The sequence below is a fragment of the Silurus meridionalis genome, chromosome 4 (genome assembly GCF_014805685.1).
Source record: "Silurus meridionalis isolate SWU-2019-XX chromosome 4, ASM1480568v1, whole genome shotgun sequence".
Taxonomy (NCBI): Eukaryota; Metazoa; Chordata; class Actinopteri; order Siluriformes; family Siluridae; genus Silurus; species Silurus meridionalis.
The window spans coordinates 28,515,933-28,539,364 of record NC_060887.1 but is presented as its reverse complement, the minus strand read 5'-3'; the positions used below and the strand labels follow the sequence as shown (position 1 = coordinate 28,539,364).

Genomic DNA, 23,432 nt, shown 5'->3' with positions numbered 1-23,432 from the left:
GCTTTCAAATGGATGTGTGCTTGTTTGCACATTACAGACTGATTTTACAGACACTGCTATTGATGGTGAATTGACGGCTACTGAGGTTTGTAATATAGCTCATGACCTTTTTCCACACACATCAGCACATTTATTATTAATTTCTTTGTTTGTTTTTATCAAGTATATATTTTTTACATTACAAAATATTGTGTTTGGACAATATATACTATATGGGCAAAGGTATTTGGACACCTGAATCTTTCAGCCATATGTTTTTTCCCCAATACTATTACCACAAAGTTGGAGGCACACAGTTTTATAGAACAGCTTTGGATGTGGTAGAATTACAGTTTCCTTCACTTGAACAAGGAGAAAAAAGTCTATACTAGCATTACAATGCCTCTTCGCACAAAGCCAGCTCCGCGAGGATATGGTTAGAGTGAAAGATCTTGAGTGGCCTGATATAGATTTCTAACCTCAACCCTATTGAACACATCTGAGATAAATTGGAACTCTGACTGCACCCCAGGCCTCCTCACCCTACATCAGTACCTGACTTTACTATTACCCTTGTGGCTGAATGAACACAAATGTCCACAAAACACTTTAAATTCTAGTGGAACATCTTTCCAGAGGAGTGCAGGTTCTATAAAACAGCAAATGAGGACTAAATGTGGAATGGGAGGTTCAAAAAGCAAATGCAAATCTTATGTTTTAGGTGTCTACAGACATTTGTCCGTATGGTGTATTTGAACATAACAGCGTATTTTTTTTCTGTAGTCATTGTTTTAACAGTTTGCTATAGTGGTATCTACAGATTTCTCATTTGTCTAAAGATCACTAGATTTCAGTGGCGGGCCATGCATTTGGTACCTAGGCCTTCAGTGGGGACTTTCCCCGACTTAAACCACCTCTTAATACCCACACTATCATGTCGCATTTATAGAAACCATCAATACTATACAAAAACCTAATAAAAAGAGAGAGGCATTTCACATATGAAGGATAAAAACCATTTTACTAAAGCAAGTTCAAAACCTCTACACTACAACCGCAACTGTGCACCTACATCATCTGGAGCAGTTCAGAATCAATATTTGTCTAATAACATGACAAAAACATAAAAATGTAAATAAAATACAGTCTACTCACCAGAGATGTATACTCATAATTTGCACCGCTCCTCAGAGGCTGTAATCCAGTGGTACCACTCAGATTTGCTGGTCTGGAAGTGGTGAACAAACCCTTTCCCGGGCTGAGACAAACAAGCTTCTGGGTTGGCCTACCTCTCCTCATGATGTCTAGCTTTTCTTGAAAATTGATTTTTAAGTATGTCAGAGACCAAATAAATTTCTGTTCCTCCATAGGCATAAAAAAGTCTAATTCAGATGTATTTGTGTGCCGAGCGCTACAGACGTGTTTTGCCAGTCAAACTTGGCTGTAACATTTTCCCTCTGACCAACCAATCAGAGAACAGAAAAACGCTGACTCTATTCTGGGCCAGGTAGCTGCCCTGTGAGGCGAATTTGATTGGTTAAAGAAACAGATTTATTTATTATAGAGACTAAGATAAAAAGGCCAGCAGTACTGACTTTGAAGGCGCCGGGCAGATTGACATGGCAGCACATGGAGGCTGAAATCTGATTGGACAAAAAAATCTAACATCCACATACACATACTGGAAGCAGTGCAGCCAAGAGAAACGCTACGAAATGAAGAGAATAAACAGTTGGGAATAAATTAATACAATTTCATGGAACAAATTTCAGAATTTGTGTTGTAAATGTAGGTCAGTGCTTCTGATAGAGAAGGCTTTGCTGGCCCTGACCGCCCGCTACTGCTAGATTTTAAGATCTATAGACCCGAGTTAAGCTCTATGTTTTACAGCATTACAATAAAAAATCTTAAAGCTTATCTCTGTATATACTGTAACTGCATCTCAATATAAATTTCACAATTGAGATACATTTTAGTAATTACAATTTACGTATTTTTATTCGATTAAAGTGCTGTGTAGCACTAAATTATTGGTATTTGACCCTTTTGCAGTCATAGGTTTACAATTGGTGGGGAAGCAGATATTAATATTCAGAAAACCATTTGTTTGTAAATTTTGTCCGCCATTATTATTTATTTCCTGTTAGATCAAAAATTCATTCATTCATCATCCCCATTTTTGTTTTCGCTGACATATTTGATGCACTATTACTCTGTTGATTTTGTTAATGATATAACAATGCTTAATCCTGTGCCTCTCTTTGCCAGTCGGATCAGGAAGATGAATCTGAAATAAGGAACCAGGTGAGAAGACTCTCTGAATGTTATGAGTTTCATTCCAAATATCAGGTATCAGGATCGTTATAGCTGTAGCACCATTATCAGTTTGAGAAACTAAAAAAAAAAAAAAGTTTCCTGATCAGTCTAAAATATCAAACTAAAGAAGTCTAAAATTAGTCTAAAGTACCACTTGTAATGAAAATACCACAGCAAGTATAAGCAGCAGCTACACTTCAAGAAACATCATATTTCCAGAATGTTGATCAAAAAGAAGCTGCTTCACAAAGCTCATCATTTGTGACTGTAGGAAGCTCCTGGTTGATAAATCGATGTCTCTTTCCCTTTGCAGCCCAGTTTTATAAGGAGAATTAAAGGAGAAAATGTGTTTATCAGACATAGTAAACTGATGCTGGAGGTTGGTAAGGAATGGGAGATGTAGTGCATGGAGTGATAACAAAACACTAATAAGAAAAGAGTGTGTGCAAGTATCTCGTGAATGGTGAAGTAACTAAGCTTTCGGCATATGTGGAATTTGTCTAACAGAACAGTTAAAAATCACGTAATAGCTGTGACATTTTCTTAACATCTTCCGTCTACAACTAAGTGCATAGTACTGCACATTGTTAAATGTGTCTTGCTGTTTTAATGTCGTGTTGTGGTTGTGCTTCAACATTAATAATAAAATTGGAATTTTGGCTTGCTTTCTTTTCTAACAACTGAAAAATATTGTTGTTATATGTATTATATAGTGACAACATATCAGCCACTGTGAGATGATTTGTTTGTTTGATTTGTTTGTATTACTTACAGTTATTACATACACTGTAAGTCAAAGTATTTGGACTTAGATTTGTTGGGGTTTTTTTGTTTTTGTTATTTTTGCTATTTGTCAGATGCTGGCAATTAGATGAGGAATAGGATTCTATCAATTATTCAATCGAATGCTTTGTACTTTAAAATTTCTTTATTGTTCACTGTCAGATTTATAAATAAGTGCTTTATTAAAGGCAGCTGTGTTTGTTTTGCTAAAGAAGCTTCTATAAATAACAGACGATATTAGATTAATAGTGTTCCCAAACTCTTTTATCATATTACCCAAAACGAATATTATTAACTAAATGTTTCCCCAAGCCTTGAGGAAAATACCAAACAAAATAGGGACAAACTTACACTTATAAAGAACAATCTTATTGATTCTTCCCTACCACGTTATCTCTGTAAAGCTGCTTTGAGACAATGTCTATTGTTGAAAGCGCTATAGAAATAAAAATTGAATTGAATTGAATAACATTCCAGATCTATAATATAGGACTGTTGTAACATTTTAACATTTTATTATGTCAGAAACATATGTACAATATGTGCAGCATAAGTGACTTTAAATGTTTTTTGCACTATTTCTACAGTCTGCTGCATGAGCAATAACACGTGGTGTCAGTGACACACTGTATACATTATGTACATTTAAAAGATTTAGATGTGACATTTACTAGTGAGCACAGTAGAGCCAACAAAATCGTGTCTATCAGGTTTTCAGTTTAAACTGTAAAATGTTTAGTTAGCACACATTATAAACACACAGTTGAGCTCTATCAATCCTAAAACATTCCATCGCCATCATGATTGTTGTAATGGGCTATACCTCAAAGTGACAACTCTTTCACTAATAATCGTTTTCTAGTCTTGAAAATATAAGACTAGTAAAGACTGACAAACAGACTTTTTCCAGTAGTTAAAAAAGCTGCGTGATAGGTTTTTAAACTGCAATAGGAAAGCTTATTTGTGTTATTACTCACTAATGGTCTACAATTACAGTACATCACAGTACATTACAGTTTGAGATACAATGCTAGTTTGTTTAGCAGAAGTAGATGGACAGTGAAATTTGTTCTTTTTTTGCCCTTGTATGGTCAGTAACGGAAAAAGCCTAAAGTGAGTACCCTATGAATTTTAATGTGGATAGTGTAAATGTGCAAAGAAACATTTCAGCATATTAGTACACAAAATCTCTAATGTTTCCAATACTAATTTATAAAATAAATGAAAGAATACATTTTTGGAGTTTTATTCCCACACTATATTTGTAAATTAGGTGACTTCGTGTGGTTTCATTACCCCGTATTAGATGGTGTTAGTAGCAAACTATCCAGAACAGGCTTTTTCATCTAGATTTTTTTATTTTTATTAAACTAAAGTTTCACACAATTTTTAGTACATTATGTTCTTATTTTATATGCTACTGCTTGAACCCATATTTTAAATTATAACAAAAGATAATACAGGATATTCAAAAACTTTCAGTTGTCATGGTAGTTTAAATAATTTTAACTTGCTTCATTGTAGAAACCTATTAATACATTTTTACTTAATATAATGTGCTCTTTAGTGCATTAGTTGATTTTCACTTTTATATAATAATGTAGGTCTTTACCAAGTTGAATGTTCTTATTCATGACTTCTTCACCGTCATCTCCTTATTCCCCATTATAGTCTTCTTCCCTGTAGTACATTCTTTTTCATGTCAGTTTAAAACTGAACCACGGTGACATAGATAATGTGAAATAGTGTACAGTATAAACTAACCTCTGTTAGTGGTCAATGTAAAAACAAAAATACATTAAATATGGATGGCCAAGTACATTCAATATTTAATTGTATAAGATGGAGCTAGTTCTGACTGCAGGAAAAGTGATGACAACAGACTTAAGGTTGGCAGTGACATTTTTATTTATTAACATAATCTTCCTGTTTTTATCAGGAGCTGGATCAAACACCAGATGAAATGGTGAAACACCAGACCAATATTAGTGAATTGAAGAGGACTTTCCTTGAAGGAGGCACTAATAAATCGGGATTAACAGAGTGGGAGAAGCGTCTCTCCTCATCCCCACTGCGATCCCCACGGCTAGACGAGGCTCCTATGATTGAACCGCTGGAGCCTGAGGATGTAAGCACAGTATTGACCCAGTCACTCAGCCAGCATTCAAAAAGATTTAGTATTTTTTTATGATCGGCCATTTTGATGCTGTGTCTTGCAGACAAATTGCTTTCTTCAGAGACATTTTCATGATGATGTGCAGGTTACTGAATGTACCTAGTAAAGGCTGAATTATTTCCAACACTCTTAACCTTGAGACATTAGTGCTGTGACCGCCACAGCTGACAGATGTTGGGAAAATGATTGGGGCTTGTTTAAAATCTCTTTGAATTGGATCTGAATGAATGCTTTAGATAAAAGCGGAGAATGATTTACTGATTTTCCTCAAGATTGTCGCATTGATTTTTTGCGGCATGGTTGTAAATAAAGCGTCATCTAATGGTCCACATAAAGAAAGTGTGGTTGGAGGTAACAATAGTCTCGAGCAGCTTCACATACCCATTTCAGGGAAGGAGGAATCATTTTCAACTGCACAGGGAGTGCAAGAAAAGTTATCTTTGTTCTATAGCAGTTGCATACCTGCAGGCATTTTTTTTTATTATTTATGATGATTATTTTAATAACATATACATGTAAATATTTTATCTAAATGATTCGCGCGGAAAAATCATGTGTTATATTAATCAGGCTTGACAGTTGTCACAGCATGCATGAATCCCTGGATTGAAGCCAAATTAGATTCTCAGTATGAGTGAGAGACATGCAGCTATGTACATGACAGCTGCTACAAGGTTACAATCTTCCATAAACGTTATATGAGTGATTCAGAGAATATGGTGAAAATCTCTCTCTAAATTATTTGTATGACATCAGGCATTATTTTATATCTTTACAAGTTTCAAGCTTGTTTTTTATTCCTTATTTTTACCGCCTGGTTTTAATAGTGTTTGTTATTTAGATGCATCAAGCCTGTTATATCATGTTTTATTTTTGTATACATTACACATTCTGTTATGCTTTTATGCAGTTATCTTTGTTCTGACTCATGAAATATATACTTATAATTAATTCCTGTCACCATATGAACAAGGACTGAGCTGTTGCTGTGTCAGACAAAAGTCAGGTCAGGGCAAAGTTATGCAATATGTCATTTAAAATAACAGTGGAATATAAATGTCAGACTGCTCGTGCACTATAGATCTCTCTGAGTCATGTTCCCCAATGTGCCGCCTTAAAGAAATGTCTGATATCGCTATCGTTCTACACTTTATACAGACCAAAGAGGATTCAGAAACAATGGATGAGAAGGGGGAGGCTGCTAGAGGTAACCAACAGGACAGCTTGGAGGACGGGAAAGATGATGTGGTAGGTGCATTACAATGTTTTGGTGCTGGATGCCTTTGAAATTTCATCTGACCAACTAAATAGCTCAGATTGTGCATTAAAGTAATTTATTTACTGTGTCTTTTTTTGTAAGCAGACAGAATTATCTGATTTGAGTTCAGGTCGATTTTATTAAATACGTTTAAAGAGATGTTTAAAGATCTATTAGAACGTGTAGGTAGGTACTGATATATATATTGGCTTTAAGTGTGTCTTCCACACCTCCCACAGTGGTACCTAACATGCCTTTCTGTATCTTATATGTAGGAGTCTGATGGTTGGGTAATTATAAACAAGGTTCCACCTAAGGTACCCGAGAAAAACATAGTCGGACACAATATAGTGGGCAGTACTAACACTGTTACTGCTGACGAAGCTTTGGGAGACGTAGCTCTCAAAAATGCATCAGCCATACAAGAGGAAGTACGTAAAAAGGCATTTGCACTTGGCAAGTCCTATGACACTGCAACAGGGAAGATCATGACCACCACCAAAGAAGATGACTTTCCATCCCCAACTCTCACAGTAGAAAAGCTAAAGCTCTTGGATCAAACTAGCACCACAGCTGTGAAGATCATACCAGTCTCCCCTGAGACGCACGAGCCTGCAACCCTGTCAGGCACGGAAGCAATAACAGCACCGGTGATCACAGTTAAGGAAGCAAAGACCCCTTCTCCATCTGAGCCTGCAAGCATTGTGAAAATGGTGGTGGCTGTCTTCTCCAGTGAGGACAATGAAGAGGCAAAAAAGGCTGAGCTGAAGCTGCTTACAGATTCCCCAATGATGGAAGCAATCACTCTTACGCCCAGATCCCCTCGCAGGTCCCCGATTAGATCTCCACTCAAATCTCCATCGAAGTCAGTGGAACTGGTTGTGAGCCCCAGCAAAGGCTCTTATATAACCAAAACCTCTCCAACAGCCAGAGTGGTAGTATAACACTAACACTGATAATTCCAGCACTGTGCTTCCCTCACGGCACCTGCCAGCTACCCAGGCCTGGCTTTCCAAAAGAATTCAAATGAACAAATTAACTTAAAAGCCAGCGCTTTGCAGTCTCAGTACATTATTATGAATGTTCTCAAAGTATATTGCGTTCCTTTGTCTTTTCCTTTGTGTTTCTTTTAATTTTCCGACTCAAATTCCCGGCAGAGGAATTTGATGTCGCTCCTGCTTTTAAAACCTGAGCCTGCTGCTTTTTGAGTCTAGCTTTGACCTGCTTCGTTTTTGCACACAAATGAGCAGCTTATTTTTGTTTTATTTCACTTTCTCCTTTTTTTTGTACCAGGCTTCCTGCTGCCAGTCACACATGGAATGTCTTTGGCTTCAGTCACAGATTGAAGAGATTTCTTTTCCTTTTATGTTCCCTCTGATGTTTATGCTGCTTGATGTGGAATGATGAGGGCTTTATTCATAAGAGGCTACTGAATCCCGGTAGAAACTGATGTAACTCTACTCTTTTTATGGTTGTTGTGAATTGAAATTCATCTGGAATTAAAGAGAAAGCAACAGCATCTCAATTAGAGTGATCTCTGTGGGGTTAAATGGTATTATGCCTTAACTCTGAAATGTCAGTTTTCACTTAATGCACACTTAAAAAGAATTACAATGAAAGTCCTATAATGACGGATTTATAGTCAAACTTTTTAGTGTTCAAGATTTATGTAATTTGAAGCAAATGGTCATTTGAACCAGTGGAATCTGTGGAAAATACTGAATTAGTTGCATCTCTTATGAATAACCCAAAATCAATATGCTAAATTTTGCTAAAATGACTCACACTGGACAGCATTGCAGTCATTGTTTCCCCATGTTTCCAGTTAATATTTTGACAAATTATATGTGTGTGTCTCTGTGTATGTCTTTACCTCTGTGTTTGTTTGTGTGTGTGCGTGCGTGCGTGCGTGTGCGTGCGTGTGCGCGCGTGTGTGTGTGTGTGAATTTAACCTCTTACGTGTGTGTGTGTGTATGTCTGGCTTTTGGGGGTCTGTGCTCAGCCTAAGCCTACATTCGATGAGATGTCTCCGGAGCTCACTGCTCTGTTAAAGTCTGCTCATGAACAGATCAGCACTCGTACCTGGTCTTCCTCTTCAACAACTACTGAGCAAACACGGGCCATCCTTAAGGTGGACTACACTAGAAACAACATTGTAATGTTTACAGCTTGGTATAAAAAACATAGCAAACAATAGGATATAGTTGCTATGGCTTTTTACATTATAGATATATTTAATGTTATATGCACATAGCTATGATTTTATATGCCCTTTTTTTTGTTTTTATAATCACAGAGCTATTGCAGCCTAGCCTACTACATGCTTTTATAGGCCACTGTGTCCCCTTGTCCTTGTTGCGTTTTTGTCTTTAAGCCATTTTTGTCTTTCCATTACCTATTGACAGATTTATTGTTTGGAGTACGAGCGGGGGATTTCTTATTCAAAGTCACACCATGTGTAATTTTTGCACCTACTGAAATTGCAAAGGGACATTACTAGTGTCCGTTCAAACTTATTATATATTATTAATATTATTTTAATTATTTGTTACATATGTGCAATTAACATACAGTTTACAGTTTAACAACAGGTTGTTCGGTTAGTACACATTTAAAATGTATATTTCAGTTACTCATATAAGTCTTTGTGTACTTACTGCATAATGCATAAATACAGGTTTTGTTTTTTTTTTATAATTCACTCAAATATTTCGATTTAAGAATTCATAAAGAAAAATCATTGATGGTCTCAATAACTGCTTTTTGACTTCTTAATTTTGAGTATTTCTTCAAAAACATTAACATAACAGAATGTGCCTTTTTGGCCACATTTTTGCATCATTGTGTTTATGTATTTTCTGGAGTCTTAAAATTCTAAGAAAATTTTGCATTCTTTTTAAAGTCAATAAAGTGCAATTATTTGTTACAGTACCATGTGCTTTTTTTTTTTTTTAAACTGAGAGCTCTGATTCTTATTGTTTTATGTTTTATTGTAGACATCTACCAGTCCTGAGAAGACTGTTCTACAGTCGGAAGATATACAGAAGCTTTCAGAAAAAGACCAGCCAAGAGAAGAGGAACAGGCAGTTGATCTAAAGCAGAATACTGCTTTGGAAAAGTCACAGGTAGAGGCACTTATTTCTCCAGATCAAGGGTTGGAGCCCAGTGTCTCTAAAATTAGCAATGATGAGCCTAGTAGCTCTGTGCATGTCTCAGTCCAATCCACATCAGACAGTGACACAGAACCTGATGAAGCCAGCAGTGATTCTGGCAGCGTGGCAACTGCTGAATTTGACAGGTTCATGTTCTCTATGGGCAATTCCCTCATTGCTGCGACCACTCGGCCCCTGTCGCCCAGTGACAGCGAGTCTGATGATGAGAGTTTTTCTCTGTCTTCCGACGGTGATGAACCAGCCTTAGAAGACCAGTCACGCAGTATGGCACTTTACTCCCCCACCATCCTGAAGGAGCAGAGGGGAGATGCTGAGGGTCACAGTGAGGAGGTAGAACTCCATTTTTAGTGGTGTCCCCTTCTTTTGGCCCCATAATCCACCAATTAGTACCTACACTTCTGCTTTAATTCCTCCCCTGAAACCCAATACTGTCTATGCACTGTCATTTTATCCAGTAGTTCATGTGTGTCCATCAGTGAGCTACACTGAGGTCTCTGAACAAGGGTTTTTTAATGCACAAATTGTTATGCAGAACAATACTGGGAGTTTTAGAAATAGGCTGCAATTTGAGCTTGTCAGGTTTTGAAATGTGTCACAGTAGCTCTGTGTGTATGAGCACACATCTGCATACACTTTCACAACTAGTACTTGTTGTTAGAATCTTTCTCATTGCCTTCGAATGTTTATCTTCTGATATATAAGAGTACATTGAGTTAGTAAAAAAAAAAAAAAAAAAAGGAATTAAGAAATTAGTTGTGTGATTGCTTCTTTCACCAAGTTGCATTATATTCTACAACAGCATACTCAGTCAGCTTTTTTTGAAGCGTCATGGAAAATGCTAATAATATCTAATTATTTGTTTTATTTGGACTTATATATGTATCTGTGGTGAACTTTATAATTTAATTTAGTATTACATTTCTGTTGTATTTATATTCACACTTAAAAAATGCTGGCGCAGCACTATGTTGAACAGTTTTACTGTCATTAAGTGCAACAATGAAAATGCAGACTAACATTATTCTAATTAAATTGAAACCAACCGCATTTAAACCACCCACCTAATATAGTATATGTCTCACTGGCATGGACTCCACAAGTTGTGCTGTGGTATCTGGTACCGAGATGTTAGCAGAAGATCCTTTAAGTCCTGTAAGCTGTGAGGTAGGGCCTCCATGGAATAGACGTGTTTGTCCAGCTCACCCCACTCCACTGATCTTTAATCAGACCTTGCGAATTTGTAGGCCAAGTCAACACCTTGAACATTTTGTCATGTTCTTCAAGGCATTTCTGCACATTTTTTACAGTCGGTTTCATTATTACTGCTGAAGGAGGTGACTTTGAGAACTAGTTGTTCATTTGCTGCCTAATATATCCCACTTCTTGACAGGTGCTGGTGTAAAAGGATAATTGTCATTCACTTCACCTGTCAGCAGTTTCAGTGTTCTGGTAGAACAGTGTATGCTACTTTTTTCCATTTCAGCAATGTGTCATGTTTACACAAGTGTTTTTCTAGTGGATAAGTGTGATGTATATGTGTCTGTGTCCTACCATATTGACATTGATGCCTTTAACTGGAAAGGTTTATCATAATTATTATGTCTTATCAATGCCAAGACTAAAATAGACATAAGAGATTTCCTATGAGAGCGTTGTATGCGTTTGAGATACCACAATGTTCAGACACTATTATCTGCTATTTTCTTTAAAGGTTTCGTCACTGCTCCAGACAGAGGTCGTAACCTTTAGCAGTACATTGCCAGGTGAGACAGAGAGACTTGTGACACAGGAAATGCCAGTGGTCCACACGGAAATGAAGACTATAACATACGAGGCCCTCCAGGTACAATGCTACTCTGCAGGAATAAGAAACACACATCGCAGTGTCTGTATGCATATCATTTTACAATATTTCATTAAAAAAAAAAAGAGACTGCATTGTTTACTGAAAAACAACAAATCCAGAAAACTACAAAACCCAAACTGGGATTAATGCACAAATCAGAATGTGTCTTACCTGATTTGAATGTGTGACTGTGTTGACGTATGAATGCAACATTAATGCAAACACTTTGTCTTGTGTCTTGTGTTTTAATCTGGAATGTGAATGCGTGGATGCTAATATCCCTTTGCTTTTTCTCTTGCAAACAGGGTGAAACAGAAGGTGAGACAGAGCCGGGGATTCTGATGAGTGCACAGACAATCACCTCTGAAACCACCAGTACAACCACCACCACACATATCACCAAGGTACAATCTGCTCATTCTGCCTCATTTTCTCTCTTACTTAAACTTTCTAATGTTCATACGAAATTATTTCTTATACCTGGTGTACCATTTGGGAATAAAATATACATTCAATAAGTTGAATACATTAAAAGAAGCAAAACATTGCTTGTATCACCAGATATGGACATGTAGAGATAAAACCTTCCCAGAATACTTGTCTTCTTGATTCATTATGGTGCCAATGACACAGATGACTCCTGCTCAAGTCAGCTGTTAAATGTTAAAATGTCCATTCTGTAGCACTTTTACCAATAAATCTTGTCACAAAGGCAGTAAGATCACATGAAGAAAAAGAGAAAGAGACACAAGGAGAGCCAAAAGAAGGTCACATCTGATACTGGTTTTTACGTTGCTACTCTTCTATTATTCTACAGTATTAAATGTGTTGTCCAGACTCCTCACAATATATTGAAGAGTCTTTATGATTACAGGAACAATTCAGATAACACACTGCCAAACTATTGCCATTAAAACAAGGAAGCCAAATTGATTGTGTTCTCTGAACGGTAGGGATAGTATACCTTTTATCTCCTTGGAAACACACTGATGTTGGCCAACTGTGGTTGTCTGTGCTTCATGTGTGCAGAGGAAGTCAGATATTGCTTTCCTCCAAGTGTGTTCTTGTGCACTGTGAGGCAACATAAGCAGCTGTTTAAAAATACTCAGATGGCTTGTCTGCATGTCTCAGGGGAAGCACAAGTCTTGAATCTGCCTCGTTTGAAGCTGTTGTGTGAATTGTCTTATTAGGGCGGTAAAAAAATGGGGTATAAATGTAATGAAGTGCGCGAATGAGTGAAGTCTGACCCAAAAAAAAAAAATTAACTGTCAATAATTTAACAGCACACAAATGAATATTTAAGTGCTGCCTTTTTGGATATTGAAGGGTGTGACACTCATTATTTTTATGTACTATGTATTTAGATGTATTTATTTAGTTGTGTTTGGATTGTTGTAAATTATCTTGTTTTTAAGTGTGATTTATTTATTTATTTTTTATTTTTTTATTGCTGTCAGACTGTGAAAGGAGGTGTTTCAGAAACCAGGATTGAGAAACGTATTGTCATCTCAGGGGATGCAGACATCGACCATGATGAGGTGAGAAACACACCATTCATTCACACTGAACAGCTGCTTTAGCTGGACTGCTGGTATTATGAGTTTACAGTTTTAACACTTTACAAGATTCTAATAAGTATCTCCTTTTGAATAATTATTATTCAATTATTATTATTATTATCCCTATTATTTGGTGAAATTCATTCATGTTAAGAAATTATTGTTCACTCTGTCCAGCTATACTTTTTTTTTCTCAACTATTTCCACTTTATCATATGTTAAAGACATAATTTTTATTACTTACATTACTTGCATTCCTACACCTCTGTGTTGCTGTTATGGGGTGCCACTGGGGCCAGGCCCTGGCTCAGGCCATTAAAGAAGCCAAAGAGCAGCACCCTGACATGTCAGTGACCAAAGTAGTGGTTCACAAAGAGACTGAAATCACACCAGAAGATGGCGAGCAGTGATGCAGGTAAGGGAAGAGCCCATCACGACTCTGTTTGACCTGGCCGACTGCGAACTAACGTGCCGCTTTGCTAATGCGCCAAAGCTTTACAAGCTGCTATTTAACCCTTGTCAATTTTGTCTGCATCTAAATCCCATTCACAGATGCTTTGAAGACAAATCTTGCGTGTCTCTCATGCTGGACATTTTGAAACAACATATATTTATGATTTGTGATTATTGTCTGCTTTATGTTGCTTTGACAATAAGCAATGAAGGGAAAAGGAAATTGTTGCTTTAGTGCTGCTGCTAAGTACATTTCAGAGCCATTGCGTTTTATTCGAACAGGTAGAGTGCCCTCTGGTGGACATGAGTAGTAGTACACGCTACTGCAGGTGATTCCTGGTATTTGTCTATGTGCATATTAAAGGATGGAGTGACAAATGAAGAAAGAAAAAAATATATATATATATATATATATATATATCTTTCATTAAATGCAAATATGTACGAGTAATACTTACTTTCAACAAACATTTATTACTATTTGTTAAATCCATCAATAAATCAATTGATCGATTAAAAACATTTAAGTAACGATGATGGATTTATTTATTTGTTTTAATTTATTTACTTTTTACTTACCTAATTAATGATGTGTTTTCAGGTATATCAACCAATTTAATGACAGATTATTTTAAATAACTGTTTTTATTTTATCTTTATTATTATCATATGCAACTCGCTATTAATGATGCTATCAATAGGACTAGCTTGTTCTATTACTTATTGTCAAATATTGTGCATGCATGTTTTAAAGTCTAATAAATGCAATAAATTCGCATGGCATTTTTAATATTTATGGCATTGTTGTATGTGTGAATAGTTACAGAAACATGCTGTTGTATGTCATGCATTGGTGTTGATTAATTGGTCAAGTGGTGCATTCATAATTGACATTGCTCATGTCCTTCTTCATTCTGCCCTAATTTTACTTATTGCCACTTGAAGATATAGTATGCTTAATTTTCCCCATGTTTTTGCAGGATTAGCGTGTCTTCATATTTCCCGGCGCAGTCTCACCTACACTATGTGGAATAAAGGACTTTTTGAAGATGCTGCCTATACAAAAAACAGCATTACAGATACACTGACGGATATAACTTCATCTGAGCACTTCTGGATTCATCTTCTAACAAACACATGCTCACTCTTCACTGCAACACATGCTTACAGATCTTCTGGCTTGCCTGGTCCAGCACCAGTCAATGATACTGCATGACAAAGGGAAGAACACCATTTCTGTAAAGAGAACAAACACTATATACCACGGAGGAAATGCTCAATGACCGCAGTGTAAATTTCCATCTCCCCAACAAACTCCCTGTGATGGGGAAAAGTAAATATGTGACAAGGATTTTGAAATAGTACTAATATTATGACCTACATTTTATTTATTAGAATACTTCTCAATACAAGAAAATAATAATAATAAATAATAATAATAGACTGCATCTGTATGAGCACCCAGTATTTAACCATGCAATAGGTGTGTCATTGAGTCCAGTCACCATGTCCTGTTCCAACCACCTCCACCCTGCCTCTGACTTGTTCCTGCTGAATGTCTGTGTGGCTGAGAATTTGAATGACGTTCTCTTGCTTTGTGTGCTTATTAGTAAAGAAAAAAAGTTTTTACAAGATATATGTCCATTTGTATGTTTTTTGAAATTTAATTATTATTTTCATTTTTTGCCTTAATTGTACTCACCGAAATATCTGACGTATTCAATGAATTCATGCACTGTGACCATATTTGTCACTGACTCCAGGACCTTGCTAAAAATAATGTCTTTGCAAGGCGTCTTCTGCACCACATTCACATTTTTTTTTTCCTCAAAATAATGACCTAGGTGGCATAAATGAGCCTTAAATTGTGCAAACTGGACATAAAATCAGAGCCATCACAAATAGTTTTTTATCCGTTTCCTGTCCCCCCCCCCTTTTAATATTATGATTATTATCGTTATTATTATCATTATTGCTGTTGTTGTTGTTGTTGATGGTAGCTTGTGTGTTTTCAATCCATCATGCTGCCATATTCTCCCTCCATGTTGAATGTGTTTACCTCATAAGCTCAATAAAAACAATATTTTAAAATGTATTTGAGAGATTTCTTGGTTTTCATTCTCTTCTCAAAACGTTTTGAATATACAAAGCTGTCAGGAATGACTATATATTGCAGATACCTTCTTATACAAAATACATTGACATTACTTTCACCTCAATGCTGGAATCAGTGTTGCTTCACACAGTGAGAACTACAATCATTGCAGATGAAGACCACAAGTATCCAACACATCTCAAACTGTATCAAGTTCACCATCCTAGTATTTGCAAACACCAGGATTAATTTACACATTCTCTGCTGAACATGAATTCATGTTAACACTCCAGTGTGAGTTGTATGCTTTGTGTCTTGTTTCTGCAATACCAAGCCTTAATATCGTGCCATAGTGTTTTTGGTTGCTCTGGTTCTTTGGTTTATATCTTTCTTTTGCCCAGGTTACTCTAATTGCACATTGCCTGACTGCTATCTGTATATACACTTTGATTTGTGTAATAAAAATCCAGTTGCAACTGTCACCGTCACTGTCACTTGATACGTGTATTGTTATGCTTGCTCTCATAAGGTTGAAATGTATTCAGGCATTTATACAATGAATTGCTCTTATAAACAATACTGTGGAAAAGTTTTAGTCTGGTGTGATGCTGTAAAGTAAGAATGCATTAACAATAGAAGTGTTAATAGTTTAATCAATTAAAAAAAAGGAAAGTAAAAAGAAAAATCCAAATCAAATCAATATTTGGTGTGATCACAGCCTTTGCCTGAAAAACAGCATAAATTCTTCTAGGTACACTTGCAAGCAGCTTTCTAAAAGAACTCGGCAGGTAGGTTGTTTTGAACATGTTGAAGAAGGTGTGGATGAAGTCTGCCTCGAATCCTTCTAGCTCCTCATGTAATCCCAGACAGACTTGATGCTGTTGAGAAATTATCAGGGCTTTGTGAAGTGCAAAACTAATACATACAGGACTCCTTGTTTTGTTTTGTTTTTTTTTCCTTTGCTAAAGCAAACTCTTAATGACATTGGCTGTATGTCTGGGGTTGTTGTCATTCTGCAGAATAAATTGGGGGCCCATCAGATGCCTCCCTAAAAGTATTGCATGATGGATAAGTATCTGCCTATATTTCTCAGCATTAAGGACAACATTAATCCGGAACAAATCTTAAATTTCATTAGCAGAAATGCAGCCCAAAACTTGCAAAGAACGTCCACCATGCTTCACTGTTGCCTGCAGACATCTGTCATCAGTCCAGAGTGCCTGCTGCCATTTTTCTGCATCCCAGTCCCCTTTTTTGTGCATAGTTGAGTCACTTAACCTTGTTTCCATGTCATGGCTTTTCAGCTGCAATTCTTTCATGAAGACCAGTTCTTTTTTGGACAATAGATGGGTGTACCTATGACTTGCCAGTTCTTTGATGATGGCACTCCTGTTCATCTTCCTGCTAAGGGAAGTATCATGATGTGTCTGATATGCTACAAATAGTTTCCTTGACCGATTACTGACTCTTTGGATCTCAACATTGCCCGTTTGTTTGTGCTTTTTCAAAATTGTATGAACATCCTGAAACTCAGTCTGATGAAAAACCTTTGCCTATAGTTGGCGATGCAGTATAACTACCTTGTTGCTGTGCTCACTCTTGCCATGGTGTGACATGACCTGTGACATGAAACTGTCTTTCACAACATCTTTGTGTTTGGCTGTTCCTCACCCTGTTTTATCCTCCTACACAGCTATTTAATATTTTACATATGAAATTGATGATCATTAGCACCTCCTTAGTATGACTGGTTAATCACACACCTGTTTCTGAACCTACAAAATCACTGACATTACGCAAGTGTACAAAGTGTAAGAAATGAACGCCAAAGGGTTTTCACACTAAACATTAAATTGATTTAGATGTTCATCTGTTCTCTCACTTTGTATTTTGTAAATTGATAAAAAAAAAAAGCCCAATGAAGATACATATTTTTGAAAGCATTCTTACTTTACAGCATTTCTTCACACCTGCAAAAAACGATATCACAGTACCATATGTATCATTATGTTTAGTGCAGCAACACTGCAAACCATGAACCACACACATAACATGAGCGACTTGTACCAACGGATGCAATATAGCTCCAGTGTGACTGCTGTGATGAAAATGATTCCTTCGCCACAAAAATAATGCCTTAGCAGCAGGGGGTTCACAATGGTCTCTTTCCATCCACAGCTGGAGTAGGGGATGACTGAAAATTGTGCACAGCAGTAAATAGGCCACAGTGAGTAACTGCATGACTATAAACCGCACTCACATGGTAGGCGTTATTGAATAAAAAGTGTAGATATAAAATATGCGTACCCAATAAACTGCCGGTGTATGTTTTAAACTGTAATCCTGATATATTAAAACCTGGGGTGTTGTAAATGTAAATCGATATTAAACAATAAATTAACATTTGTTCCATGTTGACTTGTCAAGAGAGACTACAATCAATAGGGTTTTTTTATTGGTACTTTTTTCCAGTTGAACTTTTTTTTTTTGCATTGGAAACTTAAAGAATTCTATGGCAGCATACTTGAAAATTAAAGGTTTTATTGCCATTGTTTACAACAACAAAATCCCCATACACACATAATAACTGAATTTATGTATGTGTCTAAATGAGCACAAATCTCCATAACCACAGTGCAAAAGTTCCCATTAGAGTGAAGATTATAATAACTGCAAATACAGACAAACTGTGAAAGGAGATGTTCAAAAACCACATCCGAATCTAATCTGTCCACAAATGTTTGTCTATATCGTGTGTCTTACACATAACAGACAACAAAAGACCAAAAAGGCTCTCCTCAAATAGTCTACACTGCTATTGCATATAGTAAATGCACAGATACTTACAGATGCGAATTTGTGATTTTTTTTCACATACTGTAGTTTATCGCACATTGTAGTTCTGCTACAAAGTAAGCAAAACGCAAGGTACTGATGTTTAAATAATCTGTACCTGGACGTGCATCCATGAGGTCATGGTTTGCCAAGGATGTTGTAGAAGAACATCAGTGACCTGCACAGATCTCTGACCTCAACCTTACTAGAATGAACTGGAACGTCCTCTGTTTGCCATGTCTGCTCATCTATACTCAGGGCTTGACCTCATTAATGCTCTTGTGGCTGAATGAACAAATTCTCACAGCCATGCTCCAAAATCTATTGAAAAGCCTGGCCAAAAGAGTGGAGCTTATTATAACAGCAACGGGAGGACTAAATTAGAAATGGCATGTTCACAAGATTCTCTCAGGTATAGATTTGATAAGAATCTTGGACATATTGATCCCCCTAAAAAAATTGGTCCTCAGCGCCCTCACGGAAATTCAGCTGTACACTCTCTCCACATCTTTTCTGTTAATGTATATACTTGTGACTCCTGGACTTCTGGATGTCTTCCTGAAAAAGTCATTCGACGTGTTAAATATGTTGTGCAGATAAGTGACCAGGAATTATGGTGTTAAATTTGGGGTTGTAGTCAATGAAGACTCATGACCTTGGTACAAGTTTCATCATGGTGTCTATCGCAATGGTGTTGTCAGAGGTCATGTTGCAAAAGTCAGGTAAAGTCTGGTGAGAGTCAGCAAATCTGGGCCATTTAGTTCCAGTTTAACTAAATTATATATCTTATATATCTTGCTATATAGTAAAACTGTATAACAGGACATCTGTGTGCTTGTAACATTGTGGTAACAGTTTGGGAAAAAACCCAGTTAGGGGTGTAGTGTCCAAATACTTTTGGACTTGTAAAAAAAAATTCAGGAAATGTGACGTCATTACATCAAGTGGGCAGGGTTTAGACCCTTCATCAGTGTCTATATTGCAAATAATAAAAAAGCAGCTTTTCTTTTATCACTGCCTTTTGACTCAACTTATTTTATTATCTAATCACTAGGTAATAACAACAGATTTGTCAGAAGATATAAAGAAGAAATTTCATTTGATTATTCCGTTTGAATACAACTTTTATTGCTATAATAGACCTCCAGGGATTTAACGGAATATCGCACCAGATGCAAGAATACGAAGGACATCACCTCATGTTTTGTTTTTGCTGTTGAATTTCTTCACATGATAAAAGTTTTATCTAACTTTATTTGACCATAATAAGATGAACGGTATGGAAGTCCAGTTCCACTGAAGCTCCGCCGGTGTAACGGCGGGCGCGCAAACCGCGCGCGCGCGCTCTCTCCAGTTTCCCGCGCGTGACAGTGGCCCTTTTGGCGCCAGCAGCTCTGTACCCGCGCTCCGCTCCCTGAGATCCTCCGATTCAGCAACAATCTTTGCGAAGGCGTACGTTAGGACCCGGGGCGCCTGTGCGCTGTTTGCGTAAGCGCGCTGCCTGGCGGCGCAGGCTGCGCACGCCCTCGCTCCCGTCTGCAGTTCCGTGCTGGCGCAAGCGCGTTCTCCCGCGTGTGTGCGCGCGTGCGCGTGTGTGTGTGCGCTCGTCCTCAGGCCAACAAAACACAAAGTGCATTATTCACTGGCGGTTGCGTGACACTCAACGCGGACTTCTCCAGGGGATCGGAGCGCCGCGGGAGGGTGAGGAATGCGCTTTTTGCGCTAACCGGAGCGGCTTTTTTTTCGGGGGCGAACCGCGCGGGCTTTGAGCGGGGATGCCTGCGCGCTCTCGGCTTCGTCATGTCAGGAGTGTTCATGGCTGCTCGTGCTTGTGTCCGTCGTGAACGGGCGTCCATATTACTAGCGCGCTGCTGAGGGGGGAAAGACTCGTGCACACACACATATTCGCGCGCGCACACATACACATATATATACACACACTCACACACTCACTCACACACACGGAGTCGAGTGTGGCCAGACACTCTTCGAACAAGATTTTATTCTACGGATTGCCGGTTTTAGTCGCGGTTATTTTAGTTGAGAAATTGTTGCGTGGGTTCTGATATAACAATGCTTTGCTAATGGTAGTTAGCTGCACTGTTAGCCTGCAAGCTAGCTAGCCAGTTGGCTAAATGCTACCCGTTCTTAGTAGTCTTTAGGGGATAGCATAACAAGATGGTTGCTAACCCGGGTGGCTAATGCGGCAGGAAAACTATAGAAAGAGACAGGATTATTAGCCCAAACATACCTTAAATAGTGCATGGGCATGTCTGTAAAGTATGAAACTCATTCGTGATATCATGTAATATTCAGACATTTCACACACCTTTCCTTTTTCGACTACGGGATGTTAACATCCTGTTAGCTAACAATATTATTTGGCTCCCTAGCTCTGATGTTACCTGTGATTGTAAACTCATTCACTCTTCTCATTCCCAAAACACAGCTCACAGTGATGGATCATTTAAGAAAAAGAAGCTCCAAACATGTAGGATATAAAGATATATATATTCATCTGCTTATTTACTGTAAAAGGTCCTGTTCTGGTTACAACCAATAATAAAAAGAAAAAACATTTAAAGATCCAACTCTAACTTCTAAACTGTAAAAGAAAGTGCTCAAGTCATTGTTTATGTCATCATTATTTCCTAAAAGCAAGGACACTAAACATTTAAATTTATTTCGCTATCTCACTTTCTCTATCTGTCTCTCTCCAGAACCCTGTTCCAGCATGTCAGAAACTTTGAAATATGTGGATGATGAACACAAAACGATTTTCCTGAAGATTTTGAACGAGCAGAGATTAGAAGGCGAGCACTGTGACATCGCTGTGGTGGTCGAAGACGTTAAATTCAGGGCACATCGGTGTGTGTTAGCGGCCTGCAGCAACTACTTCAAGAAGCTGTTTAAGAAGCACGAGGTGGACAGCTCGTCTGTGATCGAGATCGACTTCATCCGCTCTGACATCTTCGAAGAGGTGCTGAACTATATGTACACGGCGAAGATTTCGGTTAAGAAGAAAGATGTCAACTTAATGATGTCATCGGGGCAAATACTTGGAATACGTTTTTTGGACAAGCTCTGCTCGCAGAAACGCGACATGTCCTCCGAGGAGAAAAACGACCATAAAAACGCCAAATATCCCTACGAAGCCCTTGTGAAAATCGGGCTTCAACCGGACGAGTCTCAGTTGAATCAAGACAATGGTGTCCAGGTCATTGGGGACCAGGAAGACACGCCTTCTGACGATATTGTCGAGGGCCTCAAGGCAATCACGATCTAGACAAATCACCCAACAGTGCCCTGCGAGTGGAGGAAGCCACTTCACTTTTGAAAGAGCTAACGCAGGAGGAGGTAAGCAAGGTTGCCTGTTACGATCAGGATGTGGAAGCAATGGACGCTGAGCCCAAAGAACTCGGTGCTCACACCCAGACCCTTGCGTTTGCTGACAGCATGGGGGACGTTAAAGATGAGCAAGCTCCTGGATGGAGCACAGCTACTGCAGACATGAAGCTTGAATACCTGCTGTACGGCCACAGGGACCAGTTCCCCTGCCAGGTTTGCGGGAAAACATTTGTGGACGAGAACCGGCTGAGGAAACATGAAAAGCTTCATTCTGCCGAGAGACCGTTCATATGCGAGATATGTACCAAAGCCTTTACTACGCAGGCCCACTTGAAAGAGCATTTAAAAATCCACACTGGTTACAAACCCTACAGATGTGAAGACTGTGGCAAGTCTTTCATCCGCGCACCCGATTTGAAGAAACACGAGCGGGTGCACAGCAACGAGCGGCCCTTCAACTGCCACATGTGCGAGAAAGCTTTTAAACACAAGTCCCACCTGAAGGACCACGAACGGCGGCACCGAGGCGAAAAGCCTTTCAGGTGTAGCTCTTGCACCAAGGCTTTTGCCAAAGCGTCAGATTTGAAGAGACACGAGAACAACATGCACAGTGAGAGGAAGCAGCTGTCTGCAAACAGCTTGCAGAGCGAGACTGAACAGCTGCAAGCGGCCGCGATGGCAGCGGAGGCCGAGCAGCAACTGGAATCCATAGCATGCTCATAACGTAACGTGTGTGTGTGTGTGTACGCTCAACACACTCACACTAACGCACTGTAGAACAATCTTTTCTTACCCATTTCGATATGGTAAAAAAACAGATGCAGTCTTATTGTTTTGGTCTTGTTTTAAGTTCATTTTTTTGAACTATTAGAATATCAGATCTTGATAGTTTATTAATTTTAGACAGATAAGTTGATTAACACTGTCGGATGTTTTTAATTTTCTTCCAGATGTAAATGGTGCAAGAGTTGTTTTTTTCTCTTTTCTCACTGTAAACTTCATACCAAATGTATTTGAGTATTTGTGGCAGTGCGCTGGGCAGTGAATTGCACTGGCTTACACTTGTTGACACAGTTCACATGCAAAGGTGCCAGATTTGCTAAGGAAATCAGAATGATGAAAATTGTCTTTAAAGGTCAGTCTATCCATCAACTTTATCTTACAAGATGAAAAGATTTACATTATTGATATTTTTGCTGTAATAAAAACATTTCCAGAAGTGCAGACTTTTTTTGTGCATCAGTTGCATCTCTGTATTTTATCTTTATTTCGGTCTTATATTTTGTGTGTGCCACATAAAAATCTATAGCTTTTAAATCATTTGAAACAAACCTGTGGAACTCATTAAAGCAATCCTCACAACCTAATGATAACACTGAGGGTAAAACCAGGCAGGACAATGCATGTGTGCACGTGGTGTCCTATGATGGACTGATATGCATCTTCACATCACACCCAATGTTTCCAGGATAGACACCAGATGCATCGTGACCTTTACCAATTAAATGTTTGCTGAAGATGAATGATGTGTGCCAAACGAGAAATTAAAGATCAGAGCCAAACTTGTCAATAATGGAAATATATTTGACTAGATTGGTCCTCTTTATTGCT

The 23,432-nt window shown here is 38.1% G+C and overlaps 2 protein-coding genes across 17 annotated transcripts in view; both read left to right on the top strand.

The window, feature by feature from the left end:
- The window catches only part of epb41l3a (erythrocyte membrane protein band 4.1-like 3a), a 71,374-nt gene extending 55,736 nt beyond the window's left edge, over positions 1-15,638 (top strand). For 8 of the 16 annotated variants that reach the window (XM_046846493.1, XM_046846495.1, XM_046846497.1 and 5 more), the window contains 13 exons: positions 38-85; positions 2,248-2,283; positions 2,609-2,674; positions 5,018-5,206; positions 6,413-6,502; positions 6,788-7,447; positions 8,515-8,643; positions 9,509-9,637; positions 11,397-11,528; positions 11,837-11,935; positions 12,989-13,069; positions 13,390-13,505; positions 14,524-15,638. In XM_046846493.1, the coding sequence (XP_046702449.1) occupies positions 38-85; positions 2,248-2,283; positions 2,609-2,674; positions 5,018-5,206; positions 6,413-6,502; positions 6,788-7,447; positions 8,515-8,643; positions 9,509-9,637; positions 11,397-11,528; positions 11,837-11,935; positions 12,989-13,069; positions 13,390-13,500 (1,770 nt within the window). In that variant the 3' untranslated portion in view covers positions 13,501-13,505; positions 14,524-15,638. Of the gene's footprint in view, positions 1-37; positions 86-2,247; positions 2,284-2,608; positions 2,675-5,017; positions 5,207-6,412; positions 6,503-6,787; positions 7,448-8,514; positions 8,644-9,508; positions 9,638-11,396; positions 11,529-11,836; positions 11,936-12,988; positions 13,070-13,389; positions 13,506-14,523 lie in introns of those variants that run through there. The other 8 variants (XM_046846502.1, XM_046846500.1, XM_046846499.1 and 5 more) reach the window with 7 other exon arrangements.
- Positions 15,639-20,970: 5,332 nt separating this feature from the next.
- zbtb14 (zinc finger and BTB domain containing 14) lies at positions 20,971-23,040 on the top strand. Its single transcript, XM_046847383.1, is given in 2 exon segments — positions 20,971-21,742; positions 21,745-23,040. Coding segments are annotated over 2 exon segments (1,434 nt in total). The 5' UTR covers positions 20,971-21,108; the 3' UTR covers positions 22,545-23,040.
- Positions 23,041-23,432: the final 392 nt, after the last annotated feature.